The 24,383-nt window shown below is 40.7% G+C and overlaps 1 protein-coding gene across 3 annotated transcripts in view; it reads left to right on the top strand.

Moving 5' to 3' along the window:
* Positions 1-24,383, top strand: part of LOC147028006 (proto-oncogene tyrosine-protein kinase LCK-like) — a 63,457-nt gene that overhangs the window by 28,141 nt on the left and 10,933 nt on the right. For all 3 annotated transcript variants that reach the window (XM_085877924.1, XM_085877925.1, XM_085877923.1), the window contains 3 exons: positions 6,121-6,294; positions 16,160-16,233; positions 19,421-19,574. In XM_085877924.1, the coding sequence (XP_085734050.1) occupies positions 6,121-6,294; positions 16,160-16,233; positions 19,421-19,574 (402 nt within the window). The remainder of the gene's footprint in view (positions 1-6,120; positions 6,295-16,159; positions 16,234-19,420; positions 19,575-24,383) is intronic.

The raw sequence follows: 24,383 nt of genomic DNA on the forward strand, positions 1-24,383 counted from the left end.
ACTGACTGTCTGTCTGTCTGTGTTTGTCTGTCTGAGGCAGCGAGAGAGCGACAGAGGTGTGGGAGGAGAGTGCTGCATTTTAGGAGGAGAGTTAAGCAAGGTGGGGACCGATTGAGAGAGAAGGGTGGGGGAAAGGCGAAAAAAAAAAGGACAGGTGAGGTGTGGAGGTGGGGTTAGCAAAGAGAATGATATGTGATGATTAATATCTGAACACGAAAAAACAAAGTCAGAATAGCTGTACACACAACGACACAACAGAGTTTGTGAAGTAATCCACTGGCACATCTGCAAAAATATTGATATTCCAGTTCCAGAAAATTTGTGGGAAAATGAACCAAAAGCAATCACTGAAAACATTGAAGTACCGCTCAGATCCGACCAAATGATCCCATTGGGCATGAACATCGAAAACAAAGCAAAAACAAACCAGATATCATACTTCGGTGCAAAAAAATAAGAGAAGGCATTGCTAATTGAGATGTTCATACTGTTGATTTTGGACTAACGATGCAGAAATCAAAAAATGACCAAATACCAAGACCTCAAGCATTAAGTGAAAAGATCCTTGAAACTGAAGAATGCCAAATTTACACTAGTGATGATGAAGAACTTCATGGGAACGATGAAGAAGAACCTCACAGAGATATTAAAAACCATCCCTGGGAATATCACGACAAAAGAACTATAGTTCGAAGCCGTCCTGGGTTCAGAAATGATCCTGAAGAGAGTCCTCGGCACAAAACTTTAAAAACAGAAAACTTCTCAGCTTGGTCCATGAATCGTGACCCCTTACTGAAATGAAGGTGCATACTTTGAGCCCACCCTGGGAGGACTCCATTCATTCCACATTCTGAAACCCCATGTGCAGATACCAATCAACGACACGCAAACAAACATGACGGTGGATAATTCAAGACCTAAGAGGGATTCGTTCCACCTTCTGAAACCCTCACATACAAAAAAACTTCAGCATGATCCATGAATCGTGACCCCTTACCGAAATGAAGGTGGATACCTTGAGCCCACCCTGGGAGGACTCCATTCTACATTCTGAAATCCCATCTGTACACACACACACACACACACACACACACACACACACACACACACACACACACACACACACACACACACACACACACACACACGCTTCCATTATGGTAATACAGTTTATTTTCGTGTACAGGCATAAAATACAAAAAAACGACAAACACAAATATTTACCTTTAAACAGAGTTCTTTGAAAGAGGAATTTAATTCAAGTGAGAAATTAGCAAAAAGAAATTGAAAAATATTTCGAGGCACAGAACACAAAATGTCAATCTATGCTCTATGCCTTCACAGCCAGATCATGGTAAACACGTGGTTTGATGGACCTTATTGTTTGTATATATGTATGTATGTCGAAGTGAGGGGTCGATTATGTTAGGAGATCGTACAAAAGGTTAAACAAAGCGATGTCCTGTAAAAATAAAATTACACCTTTTTAGCGGATGAGACACCTCCTGAGGCACCAACAGTACGGCACCGCAGGACCCAACACAGGCAGAAACGTACATCTGTCTAATCGATGTTTCATTGAGAGCACGGATACTTTTACCGTAACAAACAACCAAGCAGCTTAGAGAGCGCTTGCCAAGTGGCTTAAGCACTCAAGCAGGCACTTCAACGAAACGGTTGTTGAGAAACGGCCAGTTTGGCACACGATTATTAGCAACCACATTAAACATACACCTCCCAGAGACGCCCGAAAAGTCAAGCCACAAATGCTGACATCTCCGGATGTTTATAAGCATTGCAATGCACCCAATGGTTCGTAGCTGTGATGAACAGGCATTCAATAATATGAGTGAGGAAAGTGAAAACCACAACTTTATCGTTAAGAAATCGCTGCGGCCTGTTCCAAGTCAAGGCATGGTTGAGCAGGCCAAAAAACATGGCGGCTTCAGACCCCAGCGAGGTTCCCCAGGAAACGCCTTCAGAGAGAGAGAGAGAGAGAGAGCGAGGTGGCCGAGGATCGCCTGATGAAGGATATAATTAAATAAGATGGTTAATTATCTTCAAAAGGGGTGTTTTAATTAACGGAAACACCCAATTTTCACTCTTGCACTTCCTTGGAGTTTTCTTACGATGCATGCAAAGTTTCAGACTGCTTGGTTTTATAGTTTTGAAGTTATGGAAAACACACACACACACTGCCTTTTATTAGTAACGGAATACATGTACAGTGTGTGTGTGTGTGTGTGTGTGTGTGTGTGTGTGTGTGTGTGTGTGTGTGTGTGTGTGTGTGTGTGTGTGTGTGTGTGTGTGTGTGTGTGTGTGTGTGTGTGTGTGTGTGTGTGTGTGTGTCATAAAACTCCAACATGCACGGAATTGCAATTCGTGGTACCCAGCTATTCCTGATTTATAAAATGTGAACTGCTTCTACTTTCATGGCCCCATGTGCTTCAGATACTCATGGTTTTTGTGGGCATACACCATCCCTCACCACCGCCCCCACCACCATTCCCCACAAACAATGATCCCACTACCCACTCCACCTCCATCTACCGACAAATCCCTTAGTGATAATCCCATACCCACAATCCCGTGCATGGGTCCATCTATGCAGCATGTCCTGGGCCTATCTCTTAATTCTAATCCTGCTGCCACGACCTGCTGTGATTCCTCGCGCTCGTGAACTTTTGTGCTCATTGTTTCAAATCAATCATGGTTAAAAGGACCTATGATTGCTTTTTTTTGTAAGCATTTTTAATGAAACTGTAATTATGTGCATTTGTGTTCTCAAACTTTTATAATTTTTCCTTCGGAATCACGAACCGCTGTGAACTTAACCCCCTCTTTCCCATTGAAACAATGTCCCAACATTTGCGTATTTGCGATAGTTTTCAAAAACGTCTCCCCCACGAATGTCGGGGTTCTTCTTTACGAGTACAAAAGCCTATCAAAAAACGACGGGTTGGAGTTATTTTAATAAACTGGAAGATGTGATGTTTCGGAGCAAGTAGCATTATTTTAAAACACTACATGTACAAATGTGACCCTATTTTCTTGATCTTCTGGGGCATTTCGTTTTGACGGTGCAACCTCAGGAGCATGCCAAAGTCTGAAGTTCAGCTGAGCGTCGTGTGCTTATATCTTCTTTATTTATTAGACATCCTATGGACGTAATGAACATTCATTTTACTCTATGTGCGTTGCCCATCACATGCAACGAATCTAACCTCCCTGCACCTTGTATTTATTATCTTGCCAAACCGAAGTTTTGCAAATAGGTCAGTCAGCTTGTATGTTTTTTTTTTTTTTGTCTGTAATCACGTATAAAAAATTCTGCAGAGCACAGTTATCATCGGAAATTTTTGTAACTTCGCATATCAGAGGCCTATAGAGGTCCCTTTCAGTGCACAGAATTTTGAAGGTCAAGGTCAAAGGTCAAGGTCACTTTGGCGCAAATCAGGGGAGTTGACGAAACCCTTATTTTTTGAGTAATTTTGATCGGATCGTCTTCAAACTTCATGGGAATATAGTTCATGGTCTGGCGCTCAGCTGATTAATTTTTGGTGGCGATTGGCCTTGACCTTCATGGTTAGCGCCTCAGGTCAAACATATTTGACCCCAAGGTCAAATTTTCAAGTTTTAGGAACCATATCGTGTAGTACCTCAAATTGAACACCTCGATGAGTGCTTTCTAGATATGTCAAGCTTGAGACATTATGACGTCATTTGGTGACGTTATGAGGCAAAAGCATATTTTTCATGGTTACTCTGTAGAACGATTTTCATCGGAATCTCTCGTCGGCAGATATTGCTCAAGGAGTCGCTCCTGGTGGATAGCTGCTCTGTTCACCTCAGTGTGACCTTAAAGAAGTCACACGTAGTCACCTTTTGGCAAGATACGGGTCACCCTGCGGGTAACATTGGTTTGTTTTTTTGTTGTTATTTTTTAACAAACGATTCTGTACACCGCCCTGTACATCAGTTTCCAAATCACTGTCTACAATTCAAATATAAGAGAGGTAATTACACTTTTATGTAAAATGTTTTTCGAGTATTTTGTCCTCAAAAATAGACGGAAATCATCCCTATGAAAGGGGATAGACAAATACACAATGTGTATCATCATCATCATCATTATAAAAGATGTGTGGTGTTGATGTGGAGCAGGCATGGTGGGCTGAATGGCCACCACCTGAGTCTAATTTCGTCATTGTCGTCATTGTCATCATCTGATCAAGCCTGCGTTGGCTTAATGGTTAGGATGGCTGGCATAAAATCTTAGTGTCTTGAGCTCAAGCCCTTGTCATGTCATTGAATTAACACCAGGAGGATTGCCTCAGCCTGGCATCCTTCTGAGGTTGGTGAAATGAGTACCACTGTGCTAGTAATAGGGGGCATTGCATCATTGGCACAGCTGTGCCGCCAGAAAATGATGCAGCCACAAGCAGCATACAAATAAATAAATAAATAAAATAAAACCAATGTCACCCACAGGGTGACCCGAATCTTGCCAAAAGGTGACCAGGTGTGACTTCTTTAAGGTCACACTGAGGTGAACAGAGCTGCTATCCACCAGGAGCGACTCCTTGAGGAATATCTGCCTACGAGAGATTCCGACGAGAATCGTTCTACAGAGTAACCATGAAAAATATGTGTTTGCCTCATAACATCACCAAATGACATCATAATGTCTCAAGCTTGACATATCTAGAAAGCACTCATCGAGGTGTTCAATTTGAGGTACTACACGATATGGTTCCTAAAACTTGAAAATTTTACCTTGGGGTCAAATATGTTTGACCTCAGGCGCTAACCATGAAGGTCAAGGCCAATCGCCACCAAAAACTAATCAGCTGAGTGCCCGACGATATACTACATTCCCATAAAGATTGGAGACGATTCGATTAAAATTACTCAAAAAATAAGGGTTTCGTCGACTCCCCTGATTTGCGACAAAGTGACCTTGACCTTTGACCTTGACCTTCAAAATTTTATGCGCTGAAAGGGACCTCTATAGGCCTCTGATATGCGAAGTTACAAAAATTTCCAATGATAACTGTGCTCTGCAGAATTTTTTATACGTGATTACAGACAGACAAAAAAAAACATACAAGCTGACTAACATATCTTGCAAAAACTTCGTTTTGGCAAGATAATAATCTGATTAAGCAACCTCAGGTACACCTTTTTATTGCATGCCACTCAATTTTACTTGAGTGGCTACACGAGCGGTCAGAACACCTGCTAGTGTGGAGCCCACACCGGGAATCAATGTGGGCTCCACACTGGAGCACAGGGGCTGTGAAAATAGAAGCAGTTCACATTTTATAAAAATGTCTACTTTTATTTTTATATACTGCCAATTGCAATTCCGCAAATGTTGGGAATCCATGTGGGCTCCAGACTTACCTTGCGTAGGCTTTCTTGGTTGCTTTATGCAGCTTTCTTCGGCTGGAAGAGCATGGGAGGAGTCGATTTATTTATATAATCCTAGCCACCTGGATTTAATCGATTAGGTGAGAGATGATTGGTTATTCCCTCCATTCACAGGTGAGAGATGTTGGTGGGTCTTTGTTTTTCATACGTGTGTGTGTGTGTGTATAATTATATACATATATATATATATATATATATCTGGTATATATGTATATATATATATGGTATATATATATATATATATATATATATATATATATATATATACATATATACCAGATATATATATATATATATATATATATATATATATATATATATATATACATATATACCAGATATATATATATATATATATATATATATATATATATATATATATATACATATATACCAGATATATATATATATATATATATATATATATATATATATATATATATATATATATATATATATATATATATATATATATATATATATATATATATATATATAAATAAATATAAATATATATATATTTATATATATATATATATACATATATATACAAATATATATATATACATATATATTGTCCACAAGCCTTAGATCTGTGAAGGAAAAAAATATATAAGTATTCAACAATGCTTTAATTTTTAAACCTGTCATAACACTTCCCTTTTGATTTTCTTCTCCTGTTCACAGGAAACTTTGATGGCAGTGAAGTTTTCATTAAGCAAGCTGTCCAAGAACAATGCAAACTGAAGTTTATTGCAGAAGCCAGCGTCATGAAAAATCTGCAGCACCCAAGAATTCTGCGCCTCTTTGGAATCGTCACCATTGATCCCTATATGATCGTCACAGAATTAATGGAGAAAGGTAGCATGTTGTAAAATCGAGTTTTCTCACCCCTCTCTTTTATGGGTTCTTTTCGAGGGAATGTCAATGCACAAGCAGGTCATTCATCCCATCAAGACCTGCACAATGGTTGCCAACTTATGGTTGTTTGTGTGTGCTCTGCCCCTTTTTAAATGTTGCACGTTGACCAAGGAAGCAGCACATACCATTTTAAGTCTTTGGTATGACTCGGCCAGGGTTTGAACCACTGACCTCCCAGACTCAAAGCAGCCACTCTAATAGTTATACTGTTGTGGGGCCGGGTCTCAGTGGCAAGCACGACTGCTAGATGGAGCAGTAGAGTCGGCTCCACCGAACACCCGGAATTTAGGTCGTACCTCTCGGACAACTCCGAAAGGTCATGGGTCACAGAGGACCGTGGTCGCCAATATTCCGACGGCGTGAGGTAGGGTCCACTTGTCTAACTCCAATTTACATAATTGATCCCATCCTCGTCACCAAACAGTAATGTCGTGGCAGAGGCGCGAGCAGGCAGACACGAGCCGGAGGAGTGCACAACTCCGTTTTATTGCCTCGAGCAAGAGGGTGGGCGTACGATGCCCGTAACTCCGCTTTATTACGTACTCGATGCACTCTACAGACACACGACCTACAGGACACTGCTAATGACAGCATATACTGCTACTGACGCTACTGGTGCTACAAGTCCCTAGTGGGCGAGTCGTGACATATGAAGCCACAACCATGTGATCACCACCAACCGTGACTCGGGGCTCCGCCCATACAGTACACGCTCCGACCATACATGACATACACCATCACCTCATGTCCCTGACCCCCCCCCCCCTCCATCCTGATCTGATCTTTACTACCTCCATTAACCCCTCATAATCCAGCACTATTACTTGCTCATTTCAATGTTTTCTCCTTCCTGTCTTTCTTCTTTTCCTGATCTTTAATTCCCTTGCTAATTGTGCCAAATTGTTACCCCATTACCCCCACTGTAAGTTCAACCTTGCTCTTCCAAGAGCATTCGATACGTTGGAGCATCCACCACACCACCCGTATCTTCAAACTTGTGATGAAGTTGGTAGACGAAGAGATCCAAAGGGAGAAGCTGCATGTATCTTGTGTCACATCACTCTTGAAGAAGTGCAGTATATAGTCTTGGACAACTTCTTCACTACATCGATGCATTAAGTTTAGCTACATGCACTTGTGTCGCTGATCTCACCAGACTCGATGGTGTAATGGTTAGAGCATCTGCACTGAGTCTGGGAGGTCTGGTTGAAACCCTGGCTGAGTCACACAAAAACTTAAAAACATGCTGCTTCCTTGCTAGATGTTCAGCATTTAAAAGGTTAAGAGCACAGACAATCCCCAGAGGTTGGCATCATGGGAAGGAGGAAATTCCTCCCTATGAAATGCCCCTGCTGAGTGAGAAAAGTGGTGCCACTGTTGTGATGTTGCTGGTACCCAGAGTACCCCTGGAAGTGATGGCACTTCCCCAAAGCTCAGTGGCTGTTTGTCTTGTCTAACAGTCTTGTGTTTATTGAAGCTTTTTATATCAGGGTTCGGAAAAAGAAGTCTACTCCCAAAGTTGATAGGATCCGTGAATTCTTAGTTTGTGATTTTTCTAGCAAGCAGGTAGATAGGCTTCAGCTTCATTCTATTTTTAGGGATACTAGTGTAGAGAGTTTATTACCAGATAAAGTTAGGGAATGAACCCCAATGAAGGTTTACTTCACCTTCACTGAAACCATAGGACAATCCTTATTCAATTATAGTAAATTTCTTAAAACTGTTAGTATAGATATGGTAAAGGACATTTTGGAAACTGACTCTGCATGTTCGACTTCCCCATTTTTATATGGTCCTTGTGGACACTTAGTTTCTGGGGATTTGAACATCATTGGTAATAATGAAATTAGGGATATGTTGAAAATGGGAGCTAAATATCGGGAACCAGTAACTCAACCTTGGAGCTGTATTAGATCTTCAAATGTGGATTCTGTCTCTAATTTTGTTAACAAAATGTGCACCAAGTTTAAGTTATCTGGAAACAGTTTTAATGCATGGTTTAACAGAGTTGTGAAAGTCCTGGATAATAGGATTACGTTTTTTCTTAGTCGGGGCTTGCTTTCACTCGATCAATCAAAACCAGTGTTGAACAAGCTGAGTGTTCGGAACGACATTCAGGATCTCCATGATAGCTACGTAATAGCTACAGCAGATAAGGCTGCTTATAATTTTGTGGTTTGTAAAAAGTTGTCTATAGAGATTTTATTTAAGATATGGTTCCTTTCACTAGTGTAGGAAATAATACATATGTTCCTTGTCATAAGTCACTCCAAGATATTATCTCTGAGCATCAGGAAGTTTTATTTATAATTTTGGTAATATATGTAAAGAGGTAAATCTTTGTATTCCTCGACTTTTCTGGATCCCGAAGCTTCATAAGAACCCATACAAGTATAGGTTTGTAACGGGTGCCAGGCAGTGTTCCACCAAACAGTTATCGGTTAGAGTTAACTCAGGCTTACAAGTTGTTAGGGAAAAGTTAAGGAAACATTGTTTAACAATTGATAAGAATTCTGGTATTAACACTTTCTGGAGCATTAATTCTTCTTTAGAGTTTTTAGATAGAATTACATGCCTCAATATCGTCAGTTGAAGTTTTTGATTTTTTTTTTTAACTTTATGTACAAATTTAGATTTAGTATTAGTGAGGGATTCACTCTTCAAAGTAAGTTGACAAGGTTTTTAACACATTTAATAAGTTTTTATGTGTCAGGTTTGATCAAGCATTCTTTTATGAAAAGAAATACTCCCATTTTCATTTCATTGTTTTGATGAGCAGAAGTTTAAGGATGCTATTAATTTTATTTTATTTAACACTTTTGTGGGATGATATTTCAACAGGTAAAGGGTATTCCCATGGGTGGGAAATACAGCCCCCTACTAGCGGACATTTTTCTTTCTGTGAATTTTCATTTATGCAGAAACTGATGAAGGAAAAAAAAATAGGATTCGCTTAAAAAAATTATCTCATACATGTGACGTTGTTATATAGATGATATTTGTCTGGTTAAGTATAACTTTTTTTGATAGGCAGCTTCACAAGATTTATTCAGATAGCCTAATTGCAAGCAGAAGTGGTAACAATTGTTCATTTGCTACATATCTGGATATGTTGGTTAGAGTTGGACAGAATAGCTTTAGTACAAGTGTATATCATAAAGTTGATGATTTCAGTCTCCCTGTAGTCTTGTGCAACTTTCCATGTCGCAATGTACCAATTAAAATGGGTTACAATGTCTTTTCTACTTAGATTTGATTTGCAAGAATTTGTTCAGTAAAAGATGATTTTGTGTTTCAGTAAAAAAAAGAAAAAAAATTGTTCAGTAAAAATTTGATTTGCAATAATTTTTTTGCAAATTTTGATTTTGCAAATATTTACAAAAATACTTAGATTTGCAAGAATTTGTTCAGTAAGAGATGATTTTGTGGAACGTGCTGAGGTTTTTTTCAATCATGTTAAACAGGATATTTGGCTGATTGTTTTATCAGGTCTTGTCAGAATGTCTTTCCACTCCATTGTTACCTTTTACTGAAGTTTGGTTGGTTTTTAATGGAAACAAGTTCCTCGTGCATTGAATTTGATATAATAATATTGAGTTCAGTGAGTTAAATTAGTTAATTACTATTATTAATTATACTAGTGCGGGCCCGTAGGTGCGGGCCCGTAGGTGTGTGCCCGTAGGTGCGTAAACGACGACTGGATTGGGGCATTTTTTCACCCCCCCCCCACTCTCAACCCCCCCTCTCTCGACCCCCTCCTCTCTCCCCCTCTCTCGTGCAGTACCCTCTCACATGGGTGAGGCATGCCAGTATGTGCAGCTTCGTTCCTTCGCTCTCTTCGCCGACTGGATTGGGGCATTTTTTCAATTAGATCAGACCAACCGTATCATAAATGGCCATAACTTGGGAAACACCTGGGAAACGTACTCAGGTCCCCAGCTTCAATTGTGACGTCATATCAAACGAAGAAGAATTGTGACGCCCCCTCTCTCTCGCCCCCCTCGCTCCCCCCTAGTCTCGCCCCTCCTCTCTTGAATTGAGATGCCCCCTCTCTCTCACCACCCCTCTCTCCCTCCCCTCTCTTGCTCCCCTCTCTTGCCCCCCTCTCCCCCTCTTTCCCCCTCCTCTCTCCCCCCTCCTCTCTCGCCCCTCTCTCTGTAAATGTATTCACAAATGTATTCACAAAAAAACAAAAAACAAATAAATAAATAAATAAACATTAATTGTGACGTCATTCGTGACGTTATAGCACCGTGTCCTGTCATTGGTTCGGTAAATAAATGGCCATAACTTAGGCACCGCTTGTCCGATTAATATCAAACCTTGAAAAGGCACATTCACAGGTCCCCAGCGTCAATTGTGACATCATACCAAACGAAGAAGAAGAAGAATTGTGACATCAATCGTGCAAAATAAATAAATAAACAAACATTAATTGTGACGTCATTCGTGACGTCATAATACTGATTCTTGTCATTGGTCGACAAATAAATGGCCGTAACTTGGGAACCGCTCGTCCGATTGACATCAAACCTTGAAAAGGCACATCCGCAGGGCCCTGGCAATATTCCTGGCAAGTTTAAATCAGATCGGACCAGCGGTCGTCGAGAAACGGTGGTCGCATACAGACAGACAGACAGACAGACAGACAGACACACACACAGATATTGCTGGAAATATATATATATATATATATATATATATATATATATATATATATACATATATATATATATATACACATGCATACTAGTGATACCCGTGCACATGCACAGGATAGCAGTACAACATAGCTGGTAGCAGACGACAGACCGTACACGGGGAATGAAAAAAATACGCATTGTGCAAAATGCAAGTGGTACTATGGAACGTCAAGACTTCCCAAACATTGTCGGCATGTCCGCTAAGTGCCACAGCAATTTCATAGGGATCGTGTGATGGAGAGCCAAGTTTTTCGTGTGCAAGCTTGGTATTATAATAGAGATTGTATATATGTAGTATTAAAGAATGGAGGTATTTAGAGTAAAATAAATATTATTTATAAAATATATTATAAATAAGCATGAAGATAATTTGTTCGTTGCAAGGATACACAGTGCAGCACGTTAAAATCGGATTTGCCCCTCTCTTATTACTCCCCACTGCTACTCATCCCTTCACCACCTAGCCCTTTGTCCGCCTCCCCATCCTACCATCTCCCCCAGCTCTTCTGCAATCGCTCAACAACTGTCAACAAATCTCACTACCTCCACCCCTCTTCCTTCTCACTACCTTCCTCCTCCCCTCCCCTGCACCAAAACCTCCTCCCCACCCTCTTCCTTAACAGTCTGAACCTCAAACATTTGTGGCCTTTGATCTAACCTGACTGATCTCTCCATACAGATTGCCCATGACAAACCAGACATGGTCTGCTTAAGAGACACTTTCCTCCTTCAAGACGTCTCTGACTCCTTAGTTTCTCTCCCTGGTTACTCCCCTCCTCCAGTATGATTGACTTCATCCTCATTCTGGTGGTGGAGTTGCTCTCTTTATCAAAAACTCTATCTCTCACTCTCCATGCACTTCCCTCACTCGTCCACACCCCCAGGAATACCTCTGGCTACAGCTTCCACTCCACTCCCACCTTATGTTTATATGTGTACTGTACCGTCCAACAAACAGTGATGACTCCATTTACATCTCGCTCACAGAAAACATGGACCAACTTCTATCCACTCATCCAAACTCTCTCTCTTCCTCATATGTGGTGACTTCAATTGCCATCATGGCAGTTGGCTAGGTGTGGATACCTCTCTCACCTGTCATGGCACTTCAAAAAAGGACTTCTGCGACTCATTGGGACTGACACAATCTGTCAACTTCCCAACCCGGATCTCAGCCAACGATACTCCCTCTCTTCTGGATTTGATTTTGACCAATTTCCCTGAAAATGTCTGCTGTTCTTCTGCTCCAATCAGTTCATCTGAACATATGCTTGTTAAAGTGGACATCTCTCTGGTTGTTATGAGAGAACTACCTCAGTGCCAACGAGTCTGGCATTTCACTCAGGCTGACTAGCAGGGTCTTCTAGACTAGACTGGTCTCCCATTTCTGCTCTCACCAACATCAACTCATCCTGAGAATTTTTTCAAAGAAATTTGCTCTCTCTCATGCACAGATTTATCCCATGTCATCTTCAGTAGTCCGCCCCTTACTCCCGCCTATGGTACACTGAAGGTTGTGGCGAGGCTGTCCTGACACAACGAGCCTTCGCCTCATGGAAGGCAAATCCTACAGAGGGTAATCTCATTTCGTTTAACAAAGCTTGGAACAAGTGTGTGTCTACCCTCAGGAGAGCTAGGAAACAACATCTTTCTCATCTCAAGTCTGAACTCTCAAACCCGTCTCCCTCCTCCAAATTCTGGTGGCATCTGGTTACCTCCACCACCGAAGGTGGAAGCAGGCATTGTTCTCACCCCTGTCTGTTTGTCTCTTTGTGTGCAAGATATCTCAAAAGGTTGTGGATGGATTTGAATGAAATTTGGTGGGTATGTTGGGTCTGAGACCAGGACGAACTCCTTAGATTTTGCTGAAGATCCGGATCCAGATCCAGACACCAGGATTTCTTAAGTGATTCTTCGCTATTGAGAGATATGGCCAAAAACGATAAATAGCATGATTTCTCAAAAGTTTTCGATGGATTCGGACAAAACTTAGTGGACATATTGGGGGTGTTACGAGGAAGAGTTGTTTCAATTTTGGTGAAGATCCGAATCCAGATCCAATAATTTTTTTAAGTGATTCTTCACCGTTTAGAGATACTGATATACAGTATATATATATATATATATATATATATATATATATATATATATATATATATATATATATATATATACACACACATACATATATATATATATATATATATACACACATACATATATATATATATATATATATATATATATACATATATATACACATTTGGTTTATATATATATACATTTATATATATATACATTTATATATATATATACATTTATATATATATACATTTATATTTATATATATATACATTTATATTTATATATATTTATATATATATACATTTATATATATATACATTTATATATATATATATATATATATATATATATATATATATATATATATATATACACATAAATATATATATATATATATATATATATATATATATATATATATACACATATGGCACGATATCTTAAAAAGTTGTGGACAGATTTGGATGAAACTTGGTGGACAGGTTGGATGTGTGACAAGGACAAATTCATTCGATTTTGGTGAATCCAGATCTGGATATGATAATTTTATAATTTTTGAAGCAATTCTTCATAATTGAGAGATGAGGCTAAAAACGATGTATAGCATGATATTTCAAAAATGTATTGGGCCCTATATGTTCCATTTGATCAGGTATTGCATGGTGGAGGTACGTGCTCCACCAAGTACCCTTCTAGTGAAGTCCGTTTCTCATGTATGTTCCCCCTCCATCCCTTCACTTACCTCAAATAGCTGCACAGCTGACACTGCATGTGAAAAGGCTGAATGCCTAAACTCTGTGTTTGCTGCTAAATCATGTATCCCAAACCCATCACTTTCTGTACCCACCTTACCCAGCCACACCCAGCTGTTGCTGGACTCTGTGTTCTTTCCTGACAAGGTGGAGAGTTTGTCATCAAACCTTGACTCAGATTCTGCAACCAGTCCAGATGGCATCAGTGCTCGTGTTCTAAAAACCTATGCTGCTACTCTTGCTCACCCTCTCTCTGTTCTCTTCACTTTCTCATTTGCTGAAGGTTATTTGCCATCTGCTTGGAAATCAGCAAACGTTACTGCCCTGCATAAAAAAGGTGCAAAAACTGATCCCTGCAACTAAAGACCAATCAGCCTTCTCCCAATCATCAGTAAGGTTATGGAATCCATCATCGCTTCCAATATTATGCAAGCTTGGAGATGTGGGAAAGCCACATTTCCAACCTGGCCTCCAAAGCCAGTCACCGAATGGGCATCCTCCATTGTGCAAAGTCCTTCCTTGGCACACCTGAGCTCCTGACCACATACAAAGCTTTCATCCGCAGTCTGATGGAGTACTGCTCTCCCCTCTGGGGTGGTCCTCCTGCCTCACACCTAGCTCGACTTCAAGCTGTGGAAATAAGGCTTTTAGGATGATTGCCATCTCCCATAATGAAGCTGAGTCTTTTGGTCTCTCACTCTCTCACTGAAGGCAAGTCGGTGGTCTTTCTCTCTTCTACCGTCTCTCCGGCCTTGACAACCCCCACCCCTGCTCTGTCTCCCCCCCCCCTCAATATCTCCGCAGGATGATCAAGCTCAGCCAAAAACCCCCTTCTGCAAAAACTGCCAAAACCAAAATCAAGAATCACTGCTCACCTTTACTCTTTCATTCCTCGTTTTTTTTCCCACACTCTGTTCAATCCCACTCCTCCTCCAAGTCTTCAAAACAGCTGTTCAACACCATCTCATATCTTCCCTTATCCAATATCTTGATGTTTTCTACCCTGTTAAACCACATCAAACCCACCTCCTTCAATTCCCCTGTTTTGCTTCCTGAAAGCCCTGTAGGACCATCTTGTGCACCCCACCCCTTCCCTCTCCCTTCCACAGATCTCCTCTTTTCTCTGTTCCCAACTATTTTGAGCTTCCCTCTCCCGCCCCTCTTGTCTCCTGCCTTGTTGTTTGTTCTGTGTTTTCGCTCTTGCACGAGCCTTGGCACGGAATCCCAAAAAAAGAAACCTCGATTAAAAAACGCAGCCGAACTGATGATCCGGGATTTTTGGAAATCAGTCAATTGCTTGTAAGTTAAAGTTATATAACTTCAAACAAAAGAGATTTTGTAAGTACTTACCAGGACAGTGTGTGTGTGTGTGTGTGTGTGTGTGTGTGTGTGTGTGTGTGTGTGTGTGTGTGTGTGTGTGTGTGTGTGTGTGTGTGTGTGTGTGTGTGTGTGTGTGTGTGTGTGTTTGTGTGTGTGTGTGTGTGTGTGTGTGTGTGTGTTTGTGTGTGTGTGCGTGTGTGTGTGCGTGTATGCGTGTGCATGCGCATGTATCGCTATGTCTGGCTTCCTTCTTAGAACTATGGTGCAGCAATTGGTCTTTATTTTGATTGTGTTGTGTACGTTCTTCTGTATGTCCATGTGTGTGTGTGTGACAGCTCCACTACAAGCCTTAAGATCAAGGTAAAATAATAAAAATTGGGGCATTTGCAACAATATGCTTGGCGTTGGCTGATTGGTTGGAGTGGTGGGCTTAGGATCCTGGGGTCCTGAGTTTAAACCCCACTTGGTTGTTGAATTATTACTAGGTGGGGTTGACTCTGCCTGTCATCCTTCTGAGGTCAGCAAAATAAGTACCAGCTTGCTGGTATCCTGCGTCGGAGTGGTGACCCATCCAGGATTGTGCCCAATAGCCCAGGAGACTGCTTAGGCAGCACCAACGCTCTACACAGTATGGTCCCAATGTATGGATTGATTTGCAACAATAACAACAACAACAAAATCAGGCAACTGCTAACTAACTTATGAGGAACCCTGTGCAATGATAGACAACGAAAATATATTGTATGAACAGTCTTGACCTGCTGAGAAAACGCATGTGCAAATTGGGAGGAGAAATAGATCATGAAAGGTCGTGTAGGAAGAGTTCTCTGCATGACTTGTTTAAAAATTGGGGCTTCAACCCAAGTTAGCTAAACACGAAAGCAAAAACCATATTGAAGTACCATGCATTTTACCACTTGCCCCTGCCACGTTTGTGTTTTGCAGGTGATCTGCAAAAGTTCCTGAGAAGCCCTGAAGGAAAGATTTCTCATTCTGTGATGAATGGAATGCTGCTTCAGGTTTGAAAAGCAATTCTATTATCACAGATAAACCACCACTTCAATCAATTCCACTCCAAACAACAAATCTTCGTTCGTATGCAGCACAAGGCTAAAGGGTAGCATCATAAGCTTAGTGTGTGGCTGTGCTGCTGATGCAATGCCCTCTCTTGATTAGGGCAGGAATTTGGCCATGGTGCTGGTGATAGCTCTCCTACTCTTTGTGAAGGACTCCATGGGATATTTAACGTCCACCAATGAATGCTGGCAGACGGGATGTCCAGTTTAGTGTCCATCTGAGTGACAACACACACACATTGATGCCCCACTTTGCCTGTGCCTGGTTGCATTCAGTGACTTGAAATATAAATCCTCTTCAAATTTCAAGTCAATCGGATGAAAATTCAGGACTTTAGAAATCTCACTTAAGTTGTTGACCTTTGGCCTATGTTTACCTTTTGGCCTATGTTCACCTCAAACATAATCGGTGGCTAAATTCAATGAGCAAATATGCAACTCCTCTTCAAATTTCAAGTCAATCGGATGAAAATTGACCATTTAGAAATCCTGCCTATGTTGACCTTTTGGCCTATGTTGACTTTAAAAATAGATGGTGGTTGAATTCAGTGAGCTGATATGAAAATCCTATTCAAATTTCAACTCGGTCGCATAAAAATTGAGGATTTTAGAAATTTGACCTTTTGGTCTAGCTATGTTGACCTCGTGTGGACCATCAATCGAGTGTGACAGGGACAGTACCTACAATCTTCGAAAGTTTCAGAACAATCGGCTGAGCGGTTTGGGCGGTAAGCGAGTGGATAGGCAGATGGACAAACAAACAAACAATTGAAAAATCACTCAAAGAGTAACACTTGGCAAAACAGAACAAAGTAAAACGGCACTCGGTGGAGCACATGCCAGGCTGAACAGTTTACGTTTTGTATCCCAATGATGGGCTAGATCTGAACCAAACTCGAATCCACTTGTTCTTATCACCAAACCAACTCTTCCACAACTTTTTGAGATATCATGATATATATATATATATATATATATATATATATATATATATATATATATATATATATATATATATATATATATATATATATATATATATATATATATATATATATATATATATATATAGTTATTGGCCCTATCTGGTGCTGGCCTGGTGTTGGCGCAGTGGTTAGGGCAGCGGCTTGGGATCCAAAAGGTCCTGAGTTCAAGCCCCGTTGTGCCACTTAATTAATACACCAGGGGGTCGACTCAGCCTGTCATCCTTCCGAGGTCGGCGAAATGAGTACCAGTATACTGGGCCGGTGTATACCCCGGTTAAAATAGGTGTACCATATCCCTGTGTCGTAAGAGGCGACCAGGGTTGCGTCAGGAAGGGCATCCGGCGTAAAACATCTGCCAAATCACTATGCGGATCATAATGGATGATCCGCTGTGGCGACCCCTAACGGGAGCAGCCGAAAGAAGAAGAAGAAGAGTTATTGGCCCTATCTCTCAATTTTAGAAATTAAGCTGATGTTGACCTTTTGACCTTAAAAATGATTGGTGGTTGAATTCATTGACCTGATATGCAAATCTTGATTACATTTCAAGTCGATTGGATTAAAATTGAGGATTTTAGAAACTTCATCCAAGTTGTTGACCTTTGGCCTATGTTGAACTTTTGGCCTATGTTGATCTCAAAAAGTAGTTGGTGATTTAATTCGGTGACCTGAAATATAAATCCTCTACAAATTTTAACTCAATCCAATGAAAATTGAGGATTTTAGCAATCACACCTAAGTTGTTGACTTTTGGCCTATGTTGACCTCAAAAATAGTTGGTGGTTTAATTCATTGACCTGATATGAAACTCCTATTCAAATTTTAAGTCAATCCAATGAAAATTGAGGATTTTAGCAATCGCACCTAAGTTGTTGATCTTTGGCCAGTGTTGACCTTTTGGCCTAAGTTGACCTCAAATAGTTGGTGGTTGAATTCAGTGACCTGATAAGCAAATTCTCTTCAAATTTCAAGTAAATCAGATTAAAATTGAGAATTTTAGAAATCCAGCCTATGCTGACCCTTTGACCAATGTTGACCTCAAAAAATAGATGGTGGTTGAATTCAGCGCGCTGATTTGCAAACCCTGTTCAAATTTCAAGTCGATCGAATGAAAATTGACAATTTTAGAAATTTGAAACAGTTGTTGACCTTTAGCCTATGATGACCTTTTGATCTTTTGCCCTCAAAAATAAATAGGATTCTGTTGGACCACCAACTCTACCCTTTGGAGTTTTGTGAAGATCTGTTTAAAATTGTGACTTGTCAGCGATTAAATGTGAATGGACAGTCAAACAAACAGAAGCGATCAACATATTTGTAAATTTTTCTTTTTTTACCAAGTAACAAACTAACGGAACAGATCAACATACTTTGCAAAAAGAGAGAAATTGCCAAGTAATAAATAACACACGCGACCAACCAATATACCTGAAAAAAAATCTTCGATTTTCGTAAGTAACAAACAAACAGACAGACAGGGGTGAAAACATAACCTCCGTCCACCTTCGGTAACAATCAGCGCTAGCAGATGGGTCCTCTGGCTTCCTGTCCTTCTGAAGGACAGAGCACACACACACACACACACACACACACACACACACACACATTGATTTCTCTGTCTGTGAAGCACCAGGATGGCAGTTTATAGCTGGCTCAAGATTCAAACCCAGAGGAGATAGCTCAGAGACGAGTGTGCATACCTCCTCCTACCTCCTGACAGCCCATTTAATACAGATTGAATGCGAGAGACGAGTATAATTTTATCAGTTCCGGGCAGTTTGCTGGTTTTTAATGCGTACAAATGCAATTTACATATTATATATTATTATATTACAAGAGTACGTGCTTTTTTTTTTTAAGATTCGTCTTCTTTTGCATTTTTATATAGTAGAGCAAGATTTAAGAAAATGCGTGTGGCATTGTCTAGAAGGGAATTTATTTAGATTTTTATATAGCAAGATCTAATCAAGTTGTTTTGTAATAAGCATGCAGTGTGAACCATGTCGAATGCTGGAAAACTGTCGTCCACAATCTACATCTTCTAGCATTCAATGATTAAGCACCTTGTTCCCAACAAGAATCTCGTGTACCCGTTTCCAAGTTACTTCTAACTTATATGAGCGCTTTCTATATGTCCACGGCAGGTCGCAGAGGGCATGTCTTTCATGCAGAGAAAGGGATACATTCATACTGACCTTCGGGCCTCCAATGTACTCCTTGATGACAAACTGAATTGCAAGATATCTGGGTTGCATGATGCACGTCAGACACTTGGAAAAGAATTTTACTTCAGGGAAGGTTTGTTTGAGGTCTCGTCCTGCAGCGCCATCTTGTGCAGGCTCAAATGCTTTTGATGACAAGTTTTAAATTTTGTGTCAAGTGCACGCAAGTGAGTGTAATGGATATACAGTGAGTGTGTTAACTTCCCCAAATCTAAGTCTTAAACCAGCTTCCCAAACTCCTTCACACTTTCTTTGGAATCTCCTCCCTGGAGCCATCCAAAACTTCTCCCACGAAATGCCATCCCAACTCTATCTTCAGGATGTCTCCTAAACCTCCTGGTGACTGTTGCTGCTGTCACTGATGATCCTACATATCTACTGCAATCTCCTTATTAACAATTGATAAATTGCAGGTAGACACGTAGGACAGTCAGTGACAATAGCGATGGTTATGAATACACATGATTGTGCTTGTTCGTATATCTCGTATCCACCTGTTCCTCTTGTGTTAGCATGACATCCAAATTGTTGCTTAGCTCTTCCATGATCTTATGCTTACATCCACATATGTGCATGCTTACACACACACACACACACACACACACACACACACACACACACACACACACACACACACACACACACACACACACACACCAAGGTGGTGGCGAGGGGGAGGCAGTGCACTTTGCCGCCTCCCTCTCATAAAGGACTAATGTGACCGAATACCGTGCCGAATGACATATTTGATAGAAGCAAAGACCGCAACAAGGGCAGCAGCTTTGGATAGATGGAGGACTGCGCACGTGGTGTCGGGTGTCAGACCTTTCGACATGCATTTGCGAGGCAGCCTTGGCCTGCAGCTACAGTAGTGGCTTCAGTGGGGCTGAGGGCCATGCATGTGGCTTCCTGTGTCACACTAATCAGCATGCAGTTGGACACGGCCTGGCCATGCAGTCTGGAGGGCTTTATCAGCTCCATCCCGTTGAGGGTGGGACCGAGCTTCGGTGGGGTTGAGGAGTTTGGGACGTGGCTTAGCTACGTGGCTTGGTGCACTTTGTCGACTCCCTCAGCTTAGTGTACTTTTCCCTCCCACTGAGGACAACTCCCATTTTCTGACTCCCTTCTGCGGTGCGACTCTCTCCCACTGTGGATGTATTTGGTGGGACCTCGTGTAGAGATAGTGACCAGTGTCTGCAGCTTGCTGTGTACAGGCAAGCAAGGGTGTCCCTGGGTGGGATTGGGCATGCCCTGGAGGTTGTGTGGATCTACATTGTCGCCGCTTCAGGGACAGAGGGGGAAACGGAAACATGGATCAGGAGATGCTTTGATCCACGAGTTCCTTGCTGGGGTGAAGATAGATGCTTCGGGACCCCAGAAGGCTCTGTTCATTCTTGGAGACTCGTGAGTGGAGATGGCGACTGGTAGTGGTGGCACATACACACATCCAAGGGTCCTGTTTTATACACACATGTGCAAGAATCGTGGTTGTATGCATATTACACATGACATATATTCACACATATTGATATGTGATTATACATATGCATACATGACATTATACATACACATCTCGTTTTTTCAGACACAACTGTTCCTCACAATTTTATCTCACACTCACACACACACACACACACACACACACACACACACACACACACACACACACACACACACACACACACACACACACACACACACACTTTTCCGACCGCATGGATCATCAACTGGGCACCATTCTTCCTCAAGGTTTCGAGCCTTTCAGTCCAGAACCTCTTCAAATTGCAGATCCACAACCTCGGTCACAGATCCACATCAGTAGATTATTTACATCAGGAGATCCTCAACCTCAGTTATGTCCATGCAGTCAGTCAACCCATAGTTTTCACAAGATGTACAAAACACACACACTGCTGAAAAGAAACTCAAAATGATAGCAAGGAAGATTAAAAAACACTTTGATGAAGTTAACAAAGGGAGAAAACAAAAGCAGTTGTTTGAAAACAACCCACAGAGATTCCACCATGAACTAAAGAAACAAAAGCAAGATGTAACAAGTCCCCCCGAAAAGGGTGCACGTGAAAACTTTTGGAAAGGAATCTATGAAGACCCAAAATAACAAAACGAGGAGGTGTGGAGTGGATCCAAAAATTGGAAAAGAAAAACCAACACCGAAAGGAAATGCCCCCAGTGATAAAATAGAAGAAGAAAACAAACAAACAAACAAACAAAAAAACAACTAGCAAAAATGCCAAACTTTAAAAGCCCAGGCCCAGATGGCGTTCCAAATTTCTGGCTAAAGCAACCAGATGCTCTCCACAATCACAACGCTCAAGCATTCAATGAACTTATCCAAGGGGAGGAGGTAATGGATGAATGGTTCACAAGTTGAGGTCAGCTCAACTGGGATGGAGAACGAACACCTTCCTCATTCCAAAATCTGAGGAAACCCAACTACCTCACAAGAATACACCATTAATCTGTCTACCAACAACATGAAACTTCTGATGGGAATCATTACAGAAATGATGCACTAACACCTAATGCAAGAAGGAGGCCAAGAGGCAGAACAGAATGGATGTAAAAGAGGATGCTATGGAACAATAGATCACCTCCTACTAAACAGTGCCATACTTGAAAATTGTAAAACCAGAAGAACGAAATTTCCCACAGCCTGGATGTACAAAAAAAACATTTTGATGGTGTTCCACATTCATAGATGATAAAATGCATGCAACTGGACATAATCAACCCCCAAATAATCAAACTCATTGAGAAAGCAATGAAGCGATGGAACACCACATTGATACTGCAACACTCAGAAGGAAAGATCAAAATACCACGAGTGAAGATACGTCACGGGATCTTCCAGGGTAATAGCCTTTCGCCCCTCCTGTTTTGCCTGGCCCTGGACCCACATAAGCAACGTCATTAATGAGCAAGGACATGGATACACCCTAATGTCCAATAAGAGAACTTCTGAAGACGCAGGAAAGGTGACATCTACTTTACATGGATGATATAAAACTTTTTGCACCAAATGATGACATTCAAGTGAAATTTGGCTTAGATAAGTGTGCCAAGTGCACATTCATACAGGGTAAATTAACACAAATGGACAACATAAAATCGACCTAGATACAACAATACATGATCTAGATAACAAAGCATCATATAAATACATTTGAGTGGAGGAGGGCCACCAAATATGTCATAAACAATGCGCAAAACAATTGCCAAAGAATACTTGCATCGAATGAGGCTGATCCTGAAAACATACCTTACCCCAAGAAACAAAATCAAAGTCATCAACCAACTTGCAATACCAGTATTCCAACAACTGCAGAATAATTAACTGACCACAAACATAAATCAACAAACTAGATATCAAAACAAGGAAACTCCTCACCATCGGCAAAATGTTTTGCAAAAATCGGTGCATCCCGAGAATGTACCTGCTGAGACGAGGAGGTGGAGGCCTAATGGAACTCAACCTAGTGGACAGACTGATATCTGTTGGACTGGCTGAATAAGTGAAAAATTCAACAGACTCTCAAATCCAATCTGTATGCAAACATGTAGACAGTGAGCCAGAAAAGGTATCCCTAACCCACCTTGCAAAATGTTTCCAAAGACAGGTGCAAATGGAAGATTGTCATGTATGAAACCGAAACAGCAACGAATACAGCCCCAATTATACCAAAAAAAAGAGGAAAGAAAAATGTAAAACAAAATATCAACATATATCCACTGCCAAGTGGGAGAACAACAAGAGAAGAATGGTATATATATATATATATATATATATATATATATATATATATATATATATATATATATATATATATATATATATATATATATATATATATATATATATATATATATATATATATATATATATATATATATATATATATCTTTACTCGGTGAATGCACCCGGCGCTGCCCGGGTTCTTTTTGAATGAATTTAATCTTCTATACATATGTCTAACGCGAGCACAGTATCAGTTCCCTATTGGGCCATGGCAGTCATAGGCTAAGGGGGTTGGTGAGGGGGAAACACACCCCCTTACCCCCCTGCCCCCCCCCCAGCCAAGGGGCCTTGCCACATAGCCTATAACCTTCCTGGGGCCCATCCCAACATTTTTGTTTCAGTGGTTAGCTCCTATCTTTCACCTTTCAGGAGATTAGCACGTGCGGACAAACAAACAAACAGACAAACAAAAACTTAAAATCATATGTTAGATATATTGCATATGGCGTTGGCCCCATGTCAATTGGCTGAACTTGAAAAATTAATGTTACGAAATCAGGTGATGACGTCATAATTCGGAAACCGGAAGTCGGAAGTACAATTCTTTTACATCGGGATACTCCCGGGTACATGTTCTGTCAGCATGTGATGTTTGGCGAGGATCAGTCCAGTACTTTTCGCGTGCATAGGTCACAGAGAAACACACAGACACACTTTCAACTTTATATATATATAGATATATGAAAAAAGAAGAGTTTGACAGATTTGGCAGAGTAAAAGAAAGCTGATTGAAATGGCTAAGAAGAGGTCAGCTGAACTGGGATGGAGAATGAATCATTATAAATTCCCAGGACCAGGGACACAACAGGAATGCTTCATGAAAATGGCAGGACTGAGTCAATCAGACAAGTGTAGGTTCTGCAAGGTATAAACAGAAAGCACGAGCCACTTCCTCTCAGGATGTAAAAATCTCATATCAGAACAACTGCACACACAAAGGCACAACAGGGTATGTAGAGTAATCTACTGGCACATACTGCAAAAACTTTGTATCCCAGTCCCAGAAAACTCATGGAAACATGAACCAAAAGTGATAACTGAGAACAAGGAAGTAATGCTCACATACGA

This window comes from Eptatretus burgeri, chromosome 4 (genome assembly GCF_056783735.1).
Source record: "Eptatretus burgeri isolate ZD-2024b chromosome 4, Ebu_testis_v1, whole genome shotgun sequence".
Taxonomy (NCBI): domain Eukaryota; kingdom Metazoa; phylum Chordata; class Myxini; order Myxiniformes; family Myxinidae; genus Eptatretus; species Eptatretus burgeri.